The following is a 21,827-nucleotide window of genomic DNA, read 5'->3' as shown; positions in this document are numbered from 1 at the left end:
ATACATGTTAATTTCGATTCACACGTTGTTTTTTCGGACTTTATGTGAACGAAAAGACACACATTTGCCCATTTTCCCATTGGAAATAGTGATATTTTGAAATATCACTGTCCTGGTCACAAAAGCAAAGTTTGTGGGGAATAATAGCCATGTTCTATACTTTTGAGGCATAAGCAATTAGGAAATAATACTTACTACCCAAGAACAAAAATTGTGTTACATAGTGTAATTAAACTCTTGCACTACTACACACATGCACACACGTCACGTTGCAGGCCTGAACCGTCGCTCGGGTACGTAGCGGCAATAATAGAAAAAAAAAAAAACTAAATGCCCCTTCACTTATTTATGCCAAATAAGCAACAAAATTATATTTTCAAAAAACGGTTTTTTTTTTTTTTTTTTTTTTTTTTTTTGAATGCAAGCAGTACGCACGACCAGCGACACAGTTCCGTTTCTTGCTTCCAAGGTAAGTTCGTAGAAGGAAACAACAAACACAACTACAGCTGAAAAATTCTTCTTTTCTAACGTGGCCAGAGGTACTCGGGGATTTCTCCTGGTCACCCCGAGTGCTATCTGGGTCTCAGCAGCAGTTCCAGACGCCAGCAGAAAAGTACATTAATAATAAACAAAAAAGACTATACCATAAAATGTCGACCGTCTACAGCAAACGTTTGGTTTACTGAAATATATTAGCCTCTTATACTTGCTAATAAAGTACAAAATATATCGTTCAGATAATATTTATTTTACTATAAAACTTTTCCTCACGTTGCGTCAGTTCCTTCTCTCTCCCTCTCGCACAAACCCAATCAAAATGCTAAGTCCCACCCCCAAATTCCACTGCCTGTTGGCTAATTGGTTCAGAGAGGAAATCTGTCCAATAGAATTGTGTTTAGGTGTAGCAAGCTAATAAATGTGATTCTGGTGCATTCTAACTATGTTACGAGAAATACAACATTTTTATTTAAAGGAATAGCGCAAATTTGCAGCAGGGCTACAGTTACTAAATAACCAAAAAAAGCCTTGCTTGGTTTTTGCAAGTGTAAAAATAAAAATTCTTCGACAGCATAGAAAATCTGTGTTTTTCCGCGTTACGCCGCAGCAAGCAGATTCCTTGGATCCCTGGGAATAAAACACAAAAAAGTTGCAATTGCAAATAGTCTGGTTGCTATTTGTTACAATGGGGAACATCAGATGTGAGTGTGATGTCACAATTTACGCTCCTGATTGGGCAGATTTTCAGGAAAAAGTGGGTGGGTTTTGTAATCAATAGTTGGCAACGCTGTGCAGAATGCAACCCTGTCATGTGACGGGTGATTGAGCCTGTAGTCGTTTCATAGACACATTGTGTTTTTCTCCAAACAGCTTATGATAATAAAGAAGACGAAGAACAGCAGTAATAACACATAACGACATTGTAAGTTTTTTTTGCAAGGCGTGGACGATAAAAACAAGTAAGTAACATTTTGTTGAAATTTAAGTTTAGTTGTTTGCGACGCACAGGTATATCAGACCCTTTGCTAATGAACACGGCATGGCGGCATCGACAAGACCGATTCAATTTAAAATGTAACAAATTAACTCAAAAAAGGCTTCGGGGAAATGAATCGAAAATAGTGTAACGATGTTCTTATGTTTTAATGTAGTTTGTTGACTGCCTCGTTGATCAGTGTAAACCTGTATGGCAGGGGGTCCCAATTTTTATTTATTTATTTATTTATTACCTAAGGCCCACGTGTTCAGCTGCATTAGGCACTGCGGCACACATTGGCACTCCTTGGGAAAATGTCAAATTATAAACATTTTATATGTTTAAACCTGTAACGTTTTAAAGAACTTAATCTAAACGGTCCTTTATTCATTTGAATACACACTGTGAAAGATGGAAATCACACCCAAAAAAAGAAAACATTGAAACACTAAGCTAAACGTACGTTTATCAAAACTTTAAATTAGGTATTTTTTATATAATTTAAAATTTTTGAAATGCTATTATTTTTCTTGGTCATCAAATAAGAAGAGTCTGTGTGGTCTAGTGGTTAACGTCCAGTGCTTGTAACCAGAAAAGTTACCGGTTCAAATCCCACCTCTCTGACTGAGCTTGTGTTCCATCCTGAGATGAGCCTGCATATAATGCACAGTTCACAGCCTACCTCTGTAAAGCACTTGGTTATAATAATAATATTTTATATACCCCTTTTCATAGTGTACCACCATTACAAAGATATAGAAGATAGGAGACTAGGATGTGTGAATTATGCATCGACGATAGAACACAAGGAGGTTAAGTGACTTGCTTGGGATCAAATCCACGAGTCAGTGGCTGAGCTGGGATTTGAACTGGGTACCTCCTGGTCACAAGTCTGTTTCTTTAACCACTGGACCACACAGCCTCCTTGGAATAATAAGACATGCACTTCTTTCTTGTTTGATGACCAAGAAAAATAACCATTTGTAAAATCTTAAATGGTGGTGGTCAAATATGAAAAGTGCTATTATTATTATTATTATTATTATTATTATTATTATTATTATTATTATTATTCATAAATACCTGCACAGGAATCACTTTGAGTAAAACCAGTACAACGTGCACAAAAACATAACTCTTAAATCCTAATTGCTGAACACTGTGTAACTAAAATGCCCGCGCTGAACGGTGATGTACAAAAATGAGGAATGCGCACAATAGTTATTTTTTTTGACACTACTCTGTACAGCCAAATACAACTTGGAAAATCACATTCAGTTGGCTGAAACCCCATACAAAAAAAGATTGCAAAGCGCTGCTACGCGACTTAACTGAAAGAAAACATGAAAATAAATCCGTCTGCAGCGAAATTTGAATGTCAAAATTGTATTATTATTTTCCAACAAAACAGATTCTAGTGTTATTTTAAGATGACTGTGAATGACCCAGTAATCAATAAAATAGCAGTATATCCAAACATTAATAAATCAATTAACCATATGTAACAAGATTTATCAGTTGGATTAATAACTTGATTTAATTAATTATGAAACATATATCAAAGTACTTTAAATATTAGTAGCTAATTAGTCACAACAATGTACTAATAGCATCAATGTAATTACAAAAGTTAGTATGAAAACATTTCTACAAGGAACAAACCCATTCCTCAAAACTCAGCCCACGGTGCACATGCATTCAAACTCCTGCGGCTGCCTTTTTTTGTTCTTTAAACTTTGTAAAATGTGTTCTTTGGTAGTGGATTTGACATATTGTAATGTTATGAATCCTGAACACACTGTTTACGTCTGCCAGCAGAGCAATCACATGATCGTAACACTGGCCTATTGTCAGAGCTCTCACTCTACATCCTGCCTACAGGTAGGCAATCTGTAAGCTCTGATTTGTGACTTTCTGCATTGATTCACAGTCCGCCAATAATGCCGTTACACTATTTGATTTTCACTGTTAGAAAATAAATAAATACATACATGGAATACCATTGCTCCCGCGGCCCCCCATTGGGAACTCCTGCAATAAGGTATTATCAGCATTGCTCCCCGCGGCCCCCCATTGGGAACTCCTGCAGTAAGGTATTATCGGTAGTTTGCCTGCACCTTGTAAAACAACTAGGCCCCAGATATGTTGCCAATGTTTGTGTACATCTTTAAAAATATGCAGCGCTTAAGTAAGTTTCTGGAGCATTGTCACCCATCATATTGTATAAACAAATCCTAAAAGTCAGAGGACAAGAGGACTTCTTACTGATGGGTTGTTTTAAAAAGAAAGTATTATAAAACACTAAACATCCTTGGGTTAATGAAAAAACAATCATAATGAAGTGATTCCTATTTACTGTTGTGGTTAGTTGTATGTATTTTATGGCAGAGTTGTGGGCATAAAGTTAATTTTTATAAATGTATGATTTAGTATAACTAATCTTTTGAAATGCGTTCAATCTGAAAAGCAGCCTGGAAAATCAAATGAAAATAAGGTAACAATGTTTTTATATTTAATCTAGTTTATTGACTGCCTGTATCAAAATCTGTTTTTGGCCCATGAGTGACATAGAGGGGTTACCCTTCTGTGAGAATCAACTTTGAAATAAGTAGCCCAAAGCTGTTTAACCCCTCAAATACCCCAGTTACTTATTCAGTTTGTGTTACATTTGCTGGATGTGAATAAGAAGCTGGCCAAATAAGAAGACAACTTCAACATTGCGTGAAAACACAAAAAACCAGGAGCCCTCTATATATTTTTAGGTACAGCTAGAGAAAGATGAGGAGTAAGGAGATGCATATTCAGCGCTAACTCAGCCATGGCACTGCTTGTTGCTTTATTTATATAAATTAAGATTTTGATGAGTGTCTGTAAAAATAAGTAAATAAAAAATCAGTGTACTAAATAACATGCAGACTACGAATATTAAACCATTTTAGTATTGAAAATAAAACATGACAATTTATATTAATAAATGCATTTCAGTTTCTACAACCACTTGATGAAAGTCAGTTACGCAGCCAACGATTTAAAGACTTATTTGCTGTTTTATTTCAAACTTTGTATCCATCTTTTTTTCTCATTATCCTGACTGGCAGTTTGAACCCAATGGTTTGTCAGAATACATTTTGAAATGAAAACAGATTTTGAAGCATTTTGATTTTAAAGATAAATAAAAGTAGGTATTGTAGAGGCATAAAACTAATGTAACTTCATAACCAGGGTGCTATTTGTCAAATTTCCAATGGGGTGGTGATAAAATAGACAAACAACAAAACATCCTGGCAAGCCTTGATACTTCTGTAGTGCACAATTTAAACAGTTAAGAAAATCCTAAGTTACTTATTTATTCTAAATCAACTGCTATATTTCTTTTAGGAATCTCACATCGTGCAAGATAAATGCAGTTAATATTTTTATGAATATGGTAGCAAAAGGCAATAACAAAAGCTACCTGCATTACAGAAACTAAAATAATGTGAAAACACACTTATGATAAGTACTTGCATTGTTGCACATAATCTCATTTATAACTGCACAGATTGTAACAAGAATAAATGGAACATTATACAACATACATATTTTAACATCTTATTCTGCACAAGTTAATTTTTGTTAATCTTGACCTCTTTTCCACTCTGCTTAATGGGTGACTCTGTGTGTAAAGCCGGGGACAGACAGGTGCGGCGCGCATGCATTTTGCTGCCTGTACCGCTACTGTTGCTTTCATATGGTGTTGGACAGATCAGCGCGGGACAATACCGCTGAGCGATACCGCTCAAATCGAATCGGTGGATTAACCAGTCACAGCCAAGTACTGACAACACGTGCTTACCAGGAAAAATCATGAATGAAACTGTTGTCTACGGAGGTGTCCAAGCATAAAAGGTCAGGCAAGTCTGTATTTTACGCATTGCCCCTGATAAGGATCCTTCATGCCTTTTTAAAATGATTATTTCTGTAGTTTACTACTATTTTTACTAAGTAACTGGCTGTAAAAGGATAGTGTTTTCTAACACTTTAGTAGTAGGCTACTTGCTATCAGCAATGTATTGTATGTTTCTTTGTTAAACTCAGATTGCTGATTTCACGCACCTTGTGACGGTGTGATCTAAGATACACACCATGACTGTGATATTTACCTGAAAGTATAAGAGGATGTGACAGAGACATTCTCTTTTAATATTGTCTGTTTCAAATAAGTAATGTAAACATATAAAAGAATAACAGATATTGTGAAAGTGGAAAGGCAAATATATCATTTAATTAAGAGACTAAACTGCACTTTGACATCATTCTCCTGTGTAAAAACAAAACTGGGGGGGGGGGGGGGGGGGGGGGGGGGGTTTGAAAACGGCCACCACAATTAATACTTTGTATTGAAGTGATGAAGTTTGGCATTCTGAATGTTTTGTGAATATTTTTAAAACATGTTTTGGTTTGCAATCTTGCCGGCAAGTTGGGAAGTGCATGCGCGAGCGAGCCGTACTGCTGGTTACGGACCGGAGCACGCTCATTGACAGGCAGTGTGGGGGGGAAGTGTTTCATTAGGTGGGGGTGTTAACTGTGATATCGCATTAATATGAGTGTGATATTCATGTATCATTAATTACCAAGTGGAAGAGTCCTCGCATTTAATATCCGTAAAACTTTAAATAATTGCCAAGTCTGAAGTAAACGCCTGTCTCCAATACACGCTGGGTCTGCTGGCAAATCTTGTAAATAAATAAGGGTCTCTGTCATTGCCATTGAAGCTGAGGAGGAGCTTGAGCGTAATGAAGTGACAGCGATCAAAGTGACTCTCAGGGTTAATAAATTCCAATAATAGAAACCATAATTTAAGATAGGCCTTCATGTAATGCGTATTTGTTTAATGCAGTTACGTTATTAAAAGTTTTGATAATTAAGCGTGCCGATAGTAGGCCAGATACAAACCTCTTGGTGTATTTTAACTTGTTTTGTTGTATTAACAGTGTACAAGTTTGAGGATAAACAATACATCATTTCTAATAATGATACTTATTGCTTTTATTGTTAAACATTTTAGAAGTTTGTATTGTTGTTGTTGTTGTTGTTGTTGTTGTTATTATTGTGCTGTAAGTGTAGCCTACATGTGTGTTTTCTGATATCTTGTGATGGAAGTTTGTCACTCAACTTCTGAAAGAGCCTCGGTGAGACAGTCAAACCTGAGAACGCACACAAGTGTTAGGAAACCTAGTAATGTTCTGATTTCGCAGTCAGTAAGCATAATATATACCTTGTAACCTACAGTTATTGTCAGCCAATCACAGAAGCTTAACTCAGTATACGTTGGATAGCAACAGCTTGGAAGATTAAGATGAGACCAATCATATGCAACAATAACAACTTATCTAAATTGCAAACATCCTAAAATTATACTTACTTAGAATAAGTCGGTGACATTTCTGTGAAGTGTCACAGGTGCAGCTTGCGGTTGCTAAATAAAGAGAACTTCCTCTTTCTAGCTAGTGTGGTGGAAGTTTACACTTTAAACTTCTGTAGGACAGAGACTCAGTGAACAGGCAAGATTGAGTAAATAAGTTTAATAGAATTATAATATAATTAACTAGAGAACGATCTCAACACGCAGCTGTTAGGAAACCGAGCAAAGTTCTGAGCTCCGCAGAGCTTGTAAGCATAATATATACCTTGTAACCTACAGTTATTGCGAGCCAATCACAGAAGCTTAACTCAATATTAGCAGATTAGCAGACTCGGAAGATTAACATGAGACCAATCATATCAACTTATTTAAATTACAAACCCCCCCTGAAACAAAAGAGGGTTGGTGACATTTCTTATGAAGTGCCACGGAAAGCTCCTGCTAGCATCTTATTCTATTAAAACAGTGACATTTCTTTGAAATTTCACTGATGTGGTTTGCGGTTGCCAACGGTTTCAGCTCATAGTATCTTTCCAACTGGTATATGAGCCACCTGCTTTTCAGCAGACGAAGAGAAGTAATAGGTTAGAAATAAAAGCATAATCAAATACAATTACTGTATTGTTACTTATTATGGTTCTAGCAAGCAGTTCTGATACCATGACCATCTCTGTCTTGTCACGTAGGCTTCTTGCAGTTACAGAAAGAGAAGAAAAGCATGACTATATTTGGGCATTCCTATCCTAACTTAAACCCTCTTCACTTAGCAATAACAGGATGTAGGTGAAGGTTAAAATGGGGAGAGAAGTGTCTAGACTACTAAAAGTGTATTTCATAATTTTAAACATTATAAGACTTCTTATTACATTGCTATGATCCCTTTTAAGTCACACAGGCTAAGCAAACTCATGTACAGACAGCTCAGAGGTTAGTACATAAATTGCATAAAATGTAATTTTCCCACCACACTAGTAGTCAGTATCTTTCAATCCCTTATATGGGCTCTTGCCCTGCAGCAAGAAAGAGGAAGTATGTACAATAACAATTACCAGTACATGATTGTAGCAGGGAGAGATCTGTGCTGACTCTGCTGGCGCGTTCACAGGGCTGCAGGAAGAGGGCGGCAGTCGTCCAACAACCGTCTGTGAGTCATGGCAATGACACGGGGAGGTGGGAAAGTGGGTGTGTGGACTTTCCCCCTCTCTGAATGGCTGAGAGGCGCGTCTTGGGAGATTGTTAGCCCTATAAATTAACGCTCTGTTGTTTCCTCAGGTCTGCCCTTTTAAACGCGCAGAGTGCGCGGAAACGCTGGTCCACGACTGAACGGAACGGAGGTTCAGAGCGAGACAGTGAGGGAGGGGAACCCTTGGGCAGATCCCTGAATAAGGATAGCTGAGCAGGCTAGGTAGCCGGCAGCTTAGGACGGTGATCTGGGTCACACGGGCAGCGGCGACCGGGATATTGATGCAAAGTGCAGCACCTTTTCTTTGTAGTTTTGTTATTGTTTTATTTTTCCTGTTTCTTTGTGCCTTCGATTTTTGCAGTATTGTTTTGAAGCACCTGCGAGTGCGTCTGAACTGTTTACCCTTGCTTGGTATTCCCGTGGTTCTGTTTACCATAGTTGGTAAGCAGACCACGGACCAACAGCGCCCTCTGCAGGCTAAAGAAACCCAGCGTGCCCCTGAAGTAAAACTGGGCACCTGTGTGGTGTTTTCAGTTACACCTGTCTGTCTCCTGGTCAGTGAATTACCCACACCCCTTCCACAATGATACATTATTATTATATGATACTTAAATCTTATAACCCGTAATAGCATTTAAACCTGAGCATGCAAACCCTAAACAATCATAGCAGTAGCAACATTGTAATTTTTCCACCACAGTCTACAGGGCCGTCTTTTAGTGGATTTAACTGAATAATAATAATAATAATAATAATAATAATAATGGTACATGTAATTCACTTTTTAAGTACAAATTTGTATTTCTGCTTGTTCATTTTCCAACGTTTTACATACCGTATCCTTGTTAACCAGTGCGTATAATAAGACTGTATACTTTTGCTTTATACTAGAGGGTGTACTGACAAATATAACTTTGTTCTAAAACAAAACTGTTATTTAGTTCCCATTGACACACAACATTTTAACAAAGTTGCTGGGATGTTTAAATTGAGTTACGATGTTGCTACGATGCTGTGTGTTAGCGGCTTCTCAATGACCACAGAAGCATGTGAAGCTAGTGATCTAATATAAACGTCGGTCTCAAATAATTGCCGGTCTCCAGTACGCGCCAGGTCTGCTGGCAAATGTTGTAAATAAACCAGAGGCGTTTTGATTGAAGTTTTACAGTGATTGTAATTAAGGCTGAGCGTGATGCATTGATTTATCTGTCATTTATTTACCGTTTGACAACAATCGCTGGACAAGTCTGTGCATTGTTGTTGTGTAAAGGGGTTTAAGCAAAGGAAGTTTTTGTTTTTTAATTTATAATCAGCAATTTATTTTTTGCATTAAGTTCTGTTTCCCTCGGGTCTGCCTCACTGAATCTGCATGAGATTGAGCTCACCTTCTCCCCCCTGCCTCGCCCCTTGTGAGTGTTTACTGATGGGACTGCATCTGTGCAGGAGTCTTACAGAGCAAGTTAAGAGCATTGTGCTAGAATTACAACTACTGCATCGACCGAGCTACAATGCCTTCCAATGTTTGTTTGGCAATTATTTTCTGAAGTAAGGTGGCAAGAAAGAAAATTAAATTTTTTTTTTTTAAAAAAATAAAAAAAGTAATGTTTGGGATATTTTGATAACACAACTAGTCTGTATGACCATTTAATGAGATGGCACCCTACAACATATTTTAAAAAATCTGCATTTATTCATTTGAACTACCCCTGAGTAAAAAATGAAGAAAAACAACCAAAATCGTTCCAAAAGTTGTGTCTTTGGTCAGAAGTATTAAGCATCCCGACAATGCCAGTCCCTAGTGAGCAGGCATTCAGTAATGCTGGGCAGATTGTACGAAAGTGCCAGTCATCGCTTACATTAAAACAAAATGTGGACACTACCATGTTCATTAACACAATTCAAACATAAGTGATGGACAACACTCTTGTTACTAAACTGTGGTGGACCGTGATAACATTTAAAGTTACAGTTGTCCCGCGTTATACCAGTGTAAAAACAGGGCTATTTGTACCCGTTATATCGCCACCCGCCAACTTCCCAAGCCAAGCAAACGTAAAAATAAGCATTGTAGTTTCCCTCATTCTAGCGCCAGCGAAATAATCATGATCAATTAAAACAACCAACAAAAAAGTTATGCAGTTAACCTTTTACTCGCTTTACTAATTAGTTATTAGCTGAACGCTAATACTAATGTCATCAACACTCCCGCTCCCAAAGCAAAACAGAAAGTACAACATGGTGAGTCGACCCTGCATTTAACACCAGAGCAAAAGAAAAAAACCTGCATGTATGCATCTGAAAATAAAGCAAGTCAGCAAAACATCGCAAATGATTTCTCACCTAAGTGAGGCATATACTGTTAATCAAAGGACAGTTGGAGACACTGTAATGGATAAAAACAAATGGCTTACCTTGATGGAACGGGTCGATTTGTTTAACCTAAAAAAGGCTTGATGCAGTCTAAAATAAGTGACTTTTATAAACCACAGTAAAAAAAAAAAAAAAAAAAAAAGTACGATAAGAGGTTTGTTTGTTTACGTGCAAGTTTTGCATAAGTGACTGCTGACTTAAACTAAAGCATCAGTTTTGTAAACCGCAGAATATATATTTTTTTACTTAAAAATAAAAGTGTACATTATTCAATTTTTAACTGTTTAAAACAGAATGAAGTATAAACTGTTCTTCAGAAGTAACCATGTATGTTTCATACAGATTTGGAAAAGATGATAAAATATCACTAGTAGACCTACTGTTGTGTTAACAACTAGTACTGTTTTTTTTGTTATTTATTTATTTTTAAATTAATGTTTTGTTAAAATGGGCTGGAGATACTGTAATTGTGTAACAAAAAATAAATAAAACGTTTGGATTTATTGCAAACATAGAAGGTTGTGTGTGTGTTTTTTTTTGCTGACCGTCACTACAATGCCACCCTGGCTTATTGCCCGTTTTTTTCTCATCCCTTACCAGGCAGTTTAAAGAAGGTTGATTTGTTACTTTGACTTGTTGTGGATTTAAACAACTTAATTTTTTTGTTTGTTTTTTTTGGGGGGGATTGTTGACCCCCAATTAGTACAAATCAACACACATAAGGTACAAAATAAATAAAAATGTAATCTATTTTAATTACTATATGCATAAACAGATGTAGTCCCTGTAATGTGCATAATAGTTTTTAAGCGTTGCTAGCAGTGGTGCACATGTATTGCTGCGATTTTCTTTCTTTTTTTACCCTTTCATAACATTGATAAATTGATGTGTTTGGGAGAACAATATACCAATGGTGAAAAATTAGGCATCACCCCAGCCTTAATTGTAATGCAGTTATGTCACCCTTATTGTAACCATGCTTTTGGGTCTAAAGGTGTAGTGCAGGGCTTCTCAAACTCAGTCATGGGGACCCCTTGTGTCTGCTGGTTTTCATTCCAACCAAGCTCTCAATGATTTAACTAGACCCTTAATTAAACTGATAATGTGCTTAGTTAGCCATTTCTGGTTGTTTTCAGCTCTTAAATAGTTGCAGTACAAGTTACTTATCAAATGTTACAGCTAACTTGAACTGTGCAACTGTTCAAGAGCTCTAATTAAGCACACTATCAGTTCAGTTAAGGGTATAGTTAAGAAACTGAGAGCTCGGTTGGAATGAAACCAGCAGCCGTAGGGGGTCCCAGGACCGAGTTTGAGAAGCCCTGGTGTAGTGGATTGACCCGGGGAGGGGCTAGTGATAAGGGTGGGAATATAAACCTGGAGAGAGCTCATTTGAGGAGAACACTGCAGAGAGCCTGGAGTGACTGAATAGATGTGTGTTCAGAGAAGTGCTGTATTGTTTATTCCTGTGTTTGTAAATCTGACAACATTTCTTCAATGGAGTTGCAATAAATCCTTACTTGTCATTTTAATCCTGACTTTGGACTGTTTCTTGCAACCTGCAATAGCCACTTGACCACAATACGTTTCACACCTGCATATAGATGACAGATGACTGTTTTTACTTAGTAGATTATGTGGGGTCATTACAGCTATGGCCAAAATTTTTGCTATAGAATTATGTTTTCATAGTTAAATTACATATTGCTTTGTAGTTTTCCAAAAATTGAAAAATGGCATTTCCAAATCAATGAAATACTGTACTACCATTATAGTTTCCAGTATACTTTTTGAGAAGATTTTGTAGTTTCTTAGATTGCATGTTAGTTAAATAAGATATCAAAATTATGTTCATATAGGTTTTCTAATATTCTATTAGGTGATGCAAATCTTTTTGGCCATATATGTACATTTATATTCAAGTACATAGTGTGGTACTGACAACTACTGTACCGCGCAGTGCATAACGCTTCTGTGTGTCCAGGTGCTGACTAGTGGCATCACACAGTGAAAATGCTCACTGGTGCCGCTCCTGTGTGTCCAGGTGCTGACTAGTGGCATCACACAGTGAAAATGCTCACTGGTGCCGCTCCTGTGTGTCCAGGTGCTGACTAGAGGCATCGCACAGTGAAAATGCCCAGTGGTGCCACGCCCGTCTGTTTGTCCCAGGCTTAACTCCGTGGGTAAAAGTTTGTCCTTGGGTTGTTTTAAAAAATTAAAAAAAAAACAAACAAAAAAAAACAACTGATTTTTAGATACTGTTTTCATTTCTTTTTCCGACAATACAAAATAACATTTTCAAATCTAGCCGCCGCTAGATTTCTGAGGATTATTGAGGAGTTTGGTAATAAAACATGTGATCAGGAGAGGAATTAACAGTGTGCATGTCTACAAAGAGGTATGTGAAAAATACAGCGAACAAGGGGTGGGGTTTGGCTGGAGATACAGTACTGAGTGTCTTGTTGTGATTCAATGCCTTTTAAACCTGTAAAATAAATTGGACCTGACGCGCCTGACCAGGGCTGAATAAATGGACCACTAAGGGTTAATATCAAAGGGAAAAAAATGTGGAAAATAAACATTTTGTGATTGGCAACTGCCAGTCCAGAAAGGTTTTCTTGACTAGTTTTGATGCGGTACAGTCCTGTGCAGATATTTTCTATTTTTATTTTGTCCTGTGGATACTCTCTAGCTTGTCGCAGCGTCCTTTGAAAGCCTCTTCCCAGTCAGAGATGCAGTTAAAATCTGCTTGAACTTGCCAGCTTGTATCCATCATTCTTCAATCCAGACTAGACAGGTACAATCCTCTGGTATTACAAAGTTATTATAAGAAATTATATGTCCCTTCAATGCTAAAGCCACCCCTACTATTCAGGCCAGATTTTGTCAGCCCCTAGAATGGCCTTAATGGCACTGTATCTAAATTAAATAAATACTCTTTTTTTCCAGCAGCTACTAAGCACAGTCTTGTGTGCTGCCATGGACAGTGTGAAGATGGAATCTGTCCAGATTAAAGAGGAGTTCCCTGAACTTGAACTTGTCCCCATTAGAGTGGAGTTCTCTGGGATGGCTTCCCTCCCCATTAAACAGGAGCTCTGTGAGGTGCAATGTGACAACAGTCAGCCAGAGGTCTCTGACATTAAAGCTGAGCACAATGAATTGGAGATCCCCCAGACAGAAGAATCCCTTCCTGTTAAACAAGAGGAGGTGCTAGAAATTGTCCATATTAAACGGGAGCCCCCTGAAGTAGAGTTTGATCACATGGAACCATGGAAGGAAGAATCTGAGGACTTGAAACCAAACATCCCTGAGGTGGAGCCTGTACCCCTGCGGGAGTGTAGTGTGGTGCTGGAGAGAATCTGTGTGACAGAGCAAGGGGCTGGAGAGAAAAGCTCTCCCAACAGCACACAAGCAGGTGGAAACGAAGACAGGCAGTCTCATTCAGAATGCAGTCTAGCAGGTGAGTGACTCCCATGAGCTGTGACATTTGTCAATGTAGGTTACGTGATATCCAGTGTGTGGATGAGAGGGAGGGAGGGAGCATGTAGATTACATTACTAGCTGTTTGTGTTTTCTGTACTACTCCAGCTAGGTTAAGATAGGATTCAATATTTGTGAACTTCAAATACAGATATGATGTTGCCATTGCTTTGGGGGTGGATATTATACAAAGAGGGAGAAACACTAAAGTACTGTATATCTTTGCTGTTCATATTTTCCAGGTTCCAGTCCAGCAGCTAAAGCGAGGGCAGGCTGTGGAGATTGTCCTGACTGTGGGAAAGCTTTCACCCAGTTAGGACATTTAAAAATACACCAGCGAATTCACAAAGAAGAGAAACCATATCGGTGCTCTGACTGTGGGAAGAGATTCAGTCGGTTATACAGCCTTGTTTCACACCAGCGAATTCACACAGGAGAGAAACCGTATCGGTGCTCTGACTGTGGGAAGAGTTTCAGTCAGTCAGGAGACATGAAAATACACCAGCGAATTCACACAGGAGAGAAACCGTATCGCTGCTCTATATGTAGGAAGAGATTCAATAAGACAGGCAGCCTTGTTTCACACCAGCGAATTCACACAGGAGAGAAACCATATCGCTGCTCTTACTGTGATAAGAGCTTCAGTCAGTCAGGAGACATGAAAATACACCAGCGAATTCACACAGGAGAGAAACCATATCGCTGCTCGGTCTGTGGGAAGAGTTTCAGACATTCGGGAAGCATGAAAAATCACCAGCGAATTCACACAGGAGAGAAACCGTATTGCTGCACTGACTGTGGGAAGAGTTTCAGAGATTCAGGAAGCATGAAAAATCACCAGCGAATTCACACAGGAGAGAAACCATATCACTGCTCTGACTGTGGGAAGAGATTTCGTCTGTCGGGAAACCTTGACATACACCAGCGAATTCACAGAGGCGAGAAACCGTATCACTGCTCCAACTGTGGTAAGAGTTTCATTCGGTCACAACACCTCAAAACACACCAGCAAACTCACACAGGAGAGAAACCGTATCGCTGCTCTCACTGTGGTAAGAGTTTCAGTCGGTCAGAGAGCCTTGTTTCACACCAGCGAACTCACACAGGAGAGAAACCGTATTACTGCTCTGACTGTGGAAAGAGTTTCAGTCTTTCGGGAGACCTTAAAAAACACCAGCGAATTCACACAGGAGAGAAACCACATCGCTGCTCTTACTGTGGGAAGAGTTTCATACAGTCTGGAGCCCTGAAAAGACACCAACAAATTCACACAGCAGAGAAACCGTATTGCTGCTTTGACTGTGGAAAGAGTTTCCATTTTAAACAATGCTTTCAAAAACACCAGCAAATTCACAGGGGAGAGGAACCGTAAAGACTATGTTCAATGGGACGTTTCACTCAGGAAGAAAAAAACGTTAGGCTTGCATTAGGAATCCCTGTGTAATTGTTGTTTTGTGTATCACTCTTTTAAAAGCATACATTTTTAACTGGTGAAAATGCTCTTCAACTGGCTTTGACTCTGATTGTGTCTGAAAGTGAGCGGTGATGCAGACACGTCACAAGAGGCTTCTCTGCTGTTAGTTTAACTCAGGCTGTCAGTGCAGTCAGTGCCCGGGAGCGGGAATGTGCAGAAAATTAAGAACATAAGAACATAAGAAAGTTTACAAACGAGAGGAGGCCATTCGGCCCATCTTGCTCGTTTGGTTGTTAGTAGCTTATTGATCCCAAAATCTCATCAAGCAGCTTCTTGAAGGATCCCAGGGTGTCAGCTTCAACAACATTACTGGGGAGTTGATTCCAGACCCTCACAATTCTCTGTGTAAAAAAGTGCCTCCTATTTTCTGTTCTGAATGCCCCTTTTTCTAAACTCCATTTGTGACCCCTGGTCCTTGTTTCTTTTTTCAGGCTGAAAAAGTCCCTTGCGTCGACACTGTCAATACCTTTTAGAATTTTGAATGCTTGAATTAGGTCGCCACGTAGTCTTCTTTGTTCAAGACTGAACAGATTCAATTCTTTTAGCCTGTCTGCATATGACATGCCTTTTAAGCCCGGAATAATTCTGGTCGCTCTTCTTTGCACTCTTTCTAGAGCAGCAATATCTTTTTTATAGCGAGGTGACCAGAACTGAACACAATATTCAAGATGAGGTCTTACTAGTGCATTGTACAGTTTTAACATTACTTCCCTTGATTTAAATTCAACACTTTTCACAATATATCCGAGCATCTTGTTGGCCTTTTTTATAGCTTCCCCACATTGTCTAGATGAAGACATTTCTGAGTCAACAAAAACTCCTAGGTCTTTTTCATAGATTCCTTCTCCAATTTCAATATCTCCCATATGATATTTATAATGTACATTTTTATTTCCTGCGTGCAGTACCTTACACTTTTCTCTATTAAATGTCATTTGCCATGTGTCTGCCCAGTTCTGAATCTTGTCTAGATCATTTTGAATGACCTTTGCTGCTGCAACAGTGTTTGCCACTCCTCCTACTTTTGTGTCGTCTGCAAATTTAACAAGTTTGCTTACTATACCAGAATCTAAATCATTAATGTAGATTAGGAATAGCAGAGGACCTAATACTGATCCCTGTGGTACACCGCTGGTTACCACACTCCATTCTGAGGTTTTTCCTCTAATCAGTACTTTCTGTTTTCTACATGTTAACCACTCCCTAATCCATGTACATGTGTTTCCTTGAATCCCAACTGCGTTCAGTTTGAGAATTAATCTTTTGTGCGGGACTTTGTCAAAAGCTTTCTGGAAATCTAAATAAACCATGTCATATGCTTTGCAATTATCCATTATCGATGTTGCATCCTCAAAAAAATCAAGCAAGTTAGTTAGACACGATCTCCCTTTCCTAAAACCATGTTGACTGTCTCCCAGTACCCTGTTACCATATAGGTAATTTTCCATTTTGGCTCTTATTATAGTTTCCATAAGTTTGCATATAATAGAAGTCAGGCTTACTGGTCTGTAGTTACCTGGTTCAGTTTTGTTTCCCTTTTTGTGGATCGGTATTACGTTTGCAATTTTCCAGTCTGTCGGTACCACCCCTGTGTCAAGAGACTGCTGCATGATCTTGGTTAGCGGTTTGTAAATTACTTCTTTCATTTCTTTGAGTACTACTGGGAGGATCTCATCCGGCCCAGGGGATTTGTTTATTTTAAGAGCTCCTAGTCCCTTTAACACTTCTGCCTCAGTTATGCTAAAGTTATTTAAAACTGGATAGGAACTGGATGACATGTGGGGCATGTTGTCAGTATCTTCCTTTGTAAAAACTTGTGAAAAGTAATCATTTAACATATTTGCTATTTTTTTTTCTTCCTCTACGATTTTGCCATTTGTATCTCTTAAACATTTAATCTCCTCTTTGAATGTTCTCTTGCTGTTGTAATATTGGAAAAACATTTTGGAATTGGTTTTAGCTCCCTTAGCAATGTTCATTTCTATTTCTCTCTTGGCCTTTCTAACTTCCTTTTTGACTTGCATTTGCAGTTCTGTGTACTCTTTCTGTGTACTTTCTTTTTGGTCCTTTTTTAATGCTCTGTAAAGTGCCTTTTTTCGCTGAATATTTTTTTTAATTGATCTATTAAACCATTTTGGCAATTTAGTTTTACATTTAGATTTGTCTACTTTAGGGATATAATTGTTTTGCGCCTCTAGTACTACGTTTTTGAAGAACAACCATCCTTCTTCTGTGGGTGTTTTCTCTATTTTACTCCAATCTACTTCTGTTAGTCTCTGTTTCATGCCTTCATAGTTTGCTTTTCTAAAATTGTAAACCTTAGCTTTAGTCTTTACTTTTGAGGATTTAAAAAACACTTCAAATGAGACCATGTTGTGGTCTGAGTTTGCCAGTGGTTCTCTGACCTCTGTTTTAGTTATTCTATCTTCGTTATTTGAAAAGACTAAATCAAGGCATGCCTCCCCTCTAGTGGGTGCCTTCACAAATTGTGTTAGGAAGCAGTCATTTGTCATTTCCACCATTTCTATTTCATCCTTCGCGCTACCCACCGGGTTTTCCCATTTTATTTGGGGGAAGTTGAAATCCCCCATTAGTATGGCTTCTCCTTTGCTACACACATTTCTAATGTCATTGTATAACAGATTATTGTGCTCACCGTCTGAATCTGGCGGTCTATAGCATGCTCCTATTATTATGCCTTTTGAATTTTTGTCTGTTATTCTGACCCATATTGATTCGGTTTTATTTTCTTTGTCCAGGTTTAACACCTGGGCTTCAAGACTGTTTCTTATGTATAGCGCTACCCCTCCTCCTCTTCTGTCCTGCCTGTCTTTCCTATACAGTGTATACCCACAAATATTATATTCGTCCCCATCACTCTCAGATAACCACGTTTCTGTAACACCTATCACATCATAGTTACCTGTTAGTGCAGTAGCTTCAAGTTCTAGAATTTTGTTTCTGATACTTCTAGCATTTAGATAAATACATTTAATGGTTGTCTTACCTGAGTTGTTGTTCTTGTTTTGATGCGGTCTCCCTTCTGTTTTTTTGTTGATTTCTCCCCCCTTCCTTTCTAGTTTAAATGCTTCCGAACCTGCTCGAGGATCTTTTCTCCAAGTAGACTAGTTCCCTTGTTATTTAAATGCAGTCCATCCCGTCTATACAGATAGTCCTCGTTGTAGAAAGTGGTCCAATGATCAAGATAGGTGAAGCCTTCCCGTGTGCACCACGTCTTCAACCATTGGTTTTGATTTATTATTTCCAGCTGTCCATATGGTCCTTTGCAAGGTGCGGGTAGTATACCAGAAAATACCACAGTTTTGGTTTTCTCTTTTAATTTCCTTCCTAGCTCTCTGAATTTGTTTTGCAGGGATTTTGGTCTGTCTCTTCCAATGTTGTTTGTACCGATGTGGACGACTACTACCGGGTCGTCTCCTGTTCGTTCTAGGAGCCTGTCCACGTTCTCAGTGATGTGCTTGACCGAGGCTCCCGGAAGGCAGCACACTGTTGTAGTAAGGGGGTCCAAACTGCGAACTGAACTTGCTGTGTTTCTCAATATGGAGTCCCCAACAATCATGACCTCCCTTCTTTTTACTGTCTTGTCACCACTGTCAATAGGGTCCTGGATGTTGTTCCTTTCATTCTCTTGTTGTTGGTTCTGCTCATCACAATTCTGAAGTGACTCAAATCTGTTGGTTGTTTTGATTTCTGGTGGTTGTGTTTGACGAAGTTTCTTTTTTTTCCCTGCTTCTGCCTACCTGAACCCAGCTGTTCTGACCTTCTATCTCCCTGGTGGCTTTCAGTCTGTTAGGGGTGATGCAGACTTCCATGAATTGTGGGTGTGCCAGTTCCTCAAGATCCTGTTGCTGTCTCACTTCTTCCAGCTCCATTTCTAGCATGCTTACTAGTTTATGCAAATCCTGGATCGCGCGGCACTTTACGCACACTTGGTTTAGCTCCGCTGGGTTTTCTCGGATTTCCCACATCAAGCAGGTGTCACAGATTACTGGCTTGAAGACCATGTTGAGGGTTTTTTTTTTTTTGAAGTTTAGTTTCTTCTGCAGCCGTCAACCTGCTTTCAAACTGCTTCGAAACTGCTCTGTACTTTTCCACGCCTGTACTTCTCCCACTCGCTGTCGCTTCCACTCGCTGTCGCTGGGAAGACTGCCTCGTTTAACTGCGTTGTTCTGCTGTGCTGTCGGCTCCTCCCCTCGCCCGTGTCTCAAAACGGCGCTGAATTTGAATCAGCTGCTCCGAGTTTCAGCTTGTTTGTTATCACAAAAACACACGCGGCTGCTGCTGTGTTTCCCCAATGTCCTCTGTTTTCTGATTAAAGCAATTCAAGATGCAATTTCTCCTTTCTGCTTCGAAACTGCTCTGTACTTTTCCACGCCTGTACTTCTCCCACTCGCTGTCGCTTCCACTCGCTGTCGCTGGGAAGACTGCCTCGTTTAACTGCGTTGTTCTGCTGTGCTGTCGGCTCCTCCCCTCGCCCGTGTCTCAAAACGGCGCTGAATTTGAATCAGCTGCTCCGAGTTTCAGCTTGTTTGTTATCACAAAAACACACGCGGCTGCTGCTGTGTTTCCCCAATGTCCTCTGTTTTCTGATTAAAGCAATTCAAGATGCAATTTCTCCTTTCTGCTTCGAAACTGCTCTGTACTTTTCCACGCTGTACTTCTCCCACTCGCTGTCGCTTCCACTCGCTGTCGCTGGGAAGACTGCCTCGTTTAACTGCGTTGTTCTGCTGTGCTGTCGGCTCCTCCCCTCGCCCGTGTCTCAAAACGGCGCTGAATTTGAATCAGCTGCTCCGAGTTTCAGCTTGTTTGTTATCAGAAAAACACACGCGGCTGCTGCTGTGTTTCCCCAATGTCCTCTGTTTTCTGATTAAAGCAATTCAAGATGCAATTTCTCCTTTCTGCTTCGAAACTGCTCTGTACTTTTCCACGCTGTACTTCTCCCACTCGCTGTCGCTTCCACTCGCTGTCGCTGGGAAGACTGCCTCGTTTAACTGCGTTGTTCTGCTGTGCTGTTGGCTCCTCCCCTCGCCCGTGTCTCAAAACGGCGCTGAATTTGAATCAGCTGCTCCGAGTTTCAGCTTGTTTGTTATCACAAAAACACACGCGGCTGCTGCTGTGTTTCCCCAATGTCCTCTGTTTTCTGATTAAAGCAATTCAAGATGCAATTTCTCCTTTCTGCTTCGAAACTGCTCTGTACTTTTCCACGCTGTACTTCTCCCACTCGCTGTCGCTTCCACTCGCTGTCGCTGGGAAGACTGCCTCGTTTAACTGCGTTGTTCTGCTGTGCTGTCGGCTCCTCCCCTCGCCCGTGTCTCAAAACGGCGCTGAATTTGAATCAGCTGCTCCGAGTTTCAGCTTGTTTGTTATCACAAAAACACACGCGGCTGCTGCTGTGTTTCCCCAATGTCCTCTGTTTTCTGATTAAAGCAATTCAAGATGCAATTTCTCCTTTCTGCTTCGAAACTGCTCTGTACTTTTCCACGCTGTACTTCTCCCACTCGCTGTCGCTTCCACTCGCTGTCGCTGGGAAGACTGCCTCGTTTAACTGCGTTGTTCTGCTGTGCTGTCGGCTCCTCCCCTCGCCCGTGTCTCAAAACGGCGCTGAATTTGAATCAGCTGCTCCGAGTTTCAGCTTGTTTGTTATCACAAAAACACACGCGGCTGCTGCTGTGTTTCCCCAATGTCCTCTGTTTTCTGATTAAAGCAATTCAAGATGCAATTTCTCCTTTCTGCTTCGAAACTGCTCTGTACTTTTCCACGCTGTACTTCTCCCACTCGCTGTCGCTTCCACTCGCTGTCGCTGGGAAGACTGCCTCGTTTAACTGCGTTGTTCTGCTGTGCTGTCGGCTCCTCCCCTCGCCCGTGTCTCAAAACGGCGCTGAATTTGAATCAGCTGCTCCGAGTTTCAGCTTGTTTGTTATCACAAAAACACACGCGGCTGCTGCTGTGTTTCCCCAATGTCCTCTGTTTTCTGATTAAAGCAATTCAAGATGCAATTTCTCCTTTCTGCTTCGAAACTGCTCTGTACTTTTCCACGCTGTACTTCTCCCACTCGCTGTCGCTTCCACTCGCTGTCGCTGGGAAGACTGCCTCGTTTAACTGCGTTGTTCTGCTGTGCTGTCGGCTCCTCCCCTCGCCCGTGTCTCAAAACGGCGCTGAATTTGAATCAGCTGCTCCGAGTTTCAGCTTGTTTGTTATCACAAAAACACACGCGGCTGCTGCTGTGTTTCCCCAATGTCCTCTGTTTTCTGATTAAAGCAATTCAAGATGCAATTTCTCCTTTCTGCTTCGAAACTGCTCTGTACTTTTCCACGCTGTACTTCTCCCACTCGCTGTCGCTTCCACTCGCTGTCGCTGGGAAGACTGCCTCGTTTAACTGCGTTGTTCTGCTGTGCTGTCGGCTCCTCCCCTCGCCCGTGTCTCA

The 21,827-nt window shown here is 40.0% G+C and overlaps 2 protein-coding genes and 1 pseudogene across 3 annotated transcripts in view; 2 read left to right on the top strand and 1 right to left on the bottom strand.

The window, feature by feature from the left end:
- LOC121298975 (ras/Rap GTPase-activating protein SynGAP-like) overlaps window positions 1-21,827 on the top strand; it is a 357,605-nt gene that overhangs the window by 175,310 nt on the left and 160,468 nt on the right. The gene's annotated exons all lie outside the window — the stretch shown is intronic.
- The window catches only part of LOC121298803, a 90,672-nt pseudogene that overhangs the window by 9,954 nt on the left and 58,891 nt on the right, over window positions 1-21,827 (bottom strand).
- Window positions 1,304-15,541, top strand: LOC121298815 (zinc finger protein 883-like). 2 transcript variants are annotated; one of them, XM_041226048.1, is made up of 3 exons: window positions 1,304-1,457; window positions 13,381-13,888; window positions 14,151-15,541. In XM_041226048.1, exons 2-3 carry the CDS (start codon window positions 13,408-13,410, stop codon window positions 15,278-15,280), a joined length of 1,611 nt encoding a protein of 536 aa, XP_041081982.1. In that variant the 5' UTR covers window positions 1,304-1,457; window positions 13,381-13,407; the 3' UTR covers window positions 15,281-15,541. The 2 variants fall into 2 exon arrangements, with proteins under 2 accessions (XP_041081982.1, XP_041081981.1); XM_041226047.1 differs by having other exon boundaries at window positions 13,378-13,888.

Source organism: Polyodon spathula, chromosome 24 (genome assembly GCF_017654505.1).
Source record: "Polyodon spathula isolate WHYD16114869_AA chromosome 24, ASM1765450v1, whole genome shotgun sequence".
Taxonomy (NCBI): Eukaryota; Metazoa; Chordata; class Actinopteri; order Acipenseriformes; family Polyodontidae; genus Polyodon; species Polyodon spathula.
This window is presented reverse-complemented; position numbering and strand designations above follow the sequence as displayed.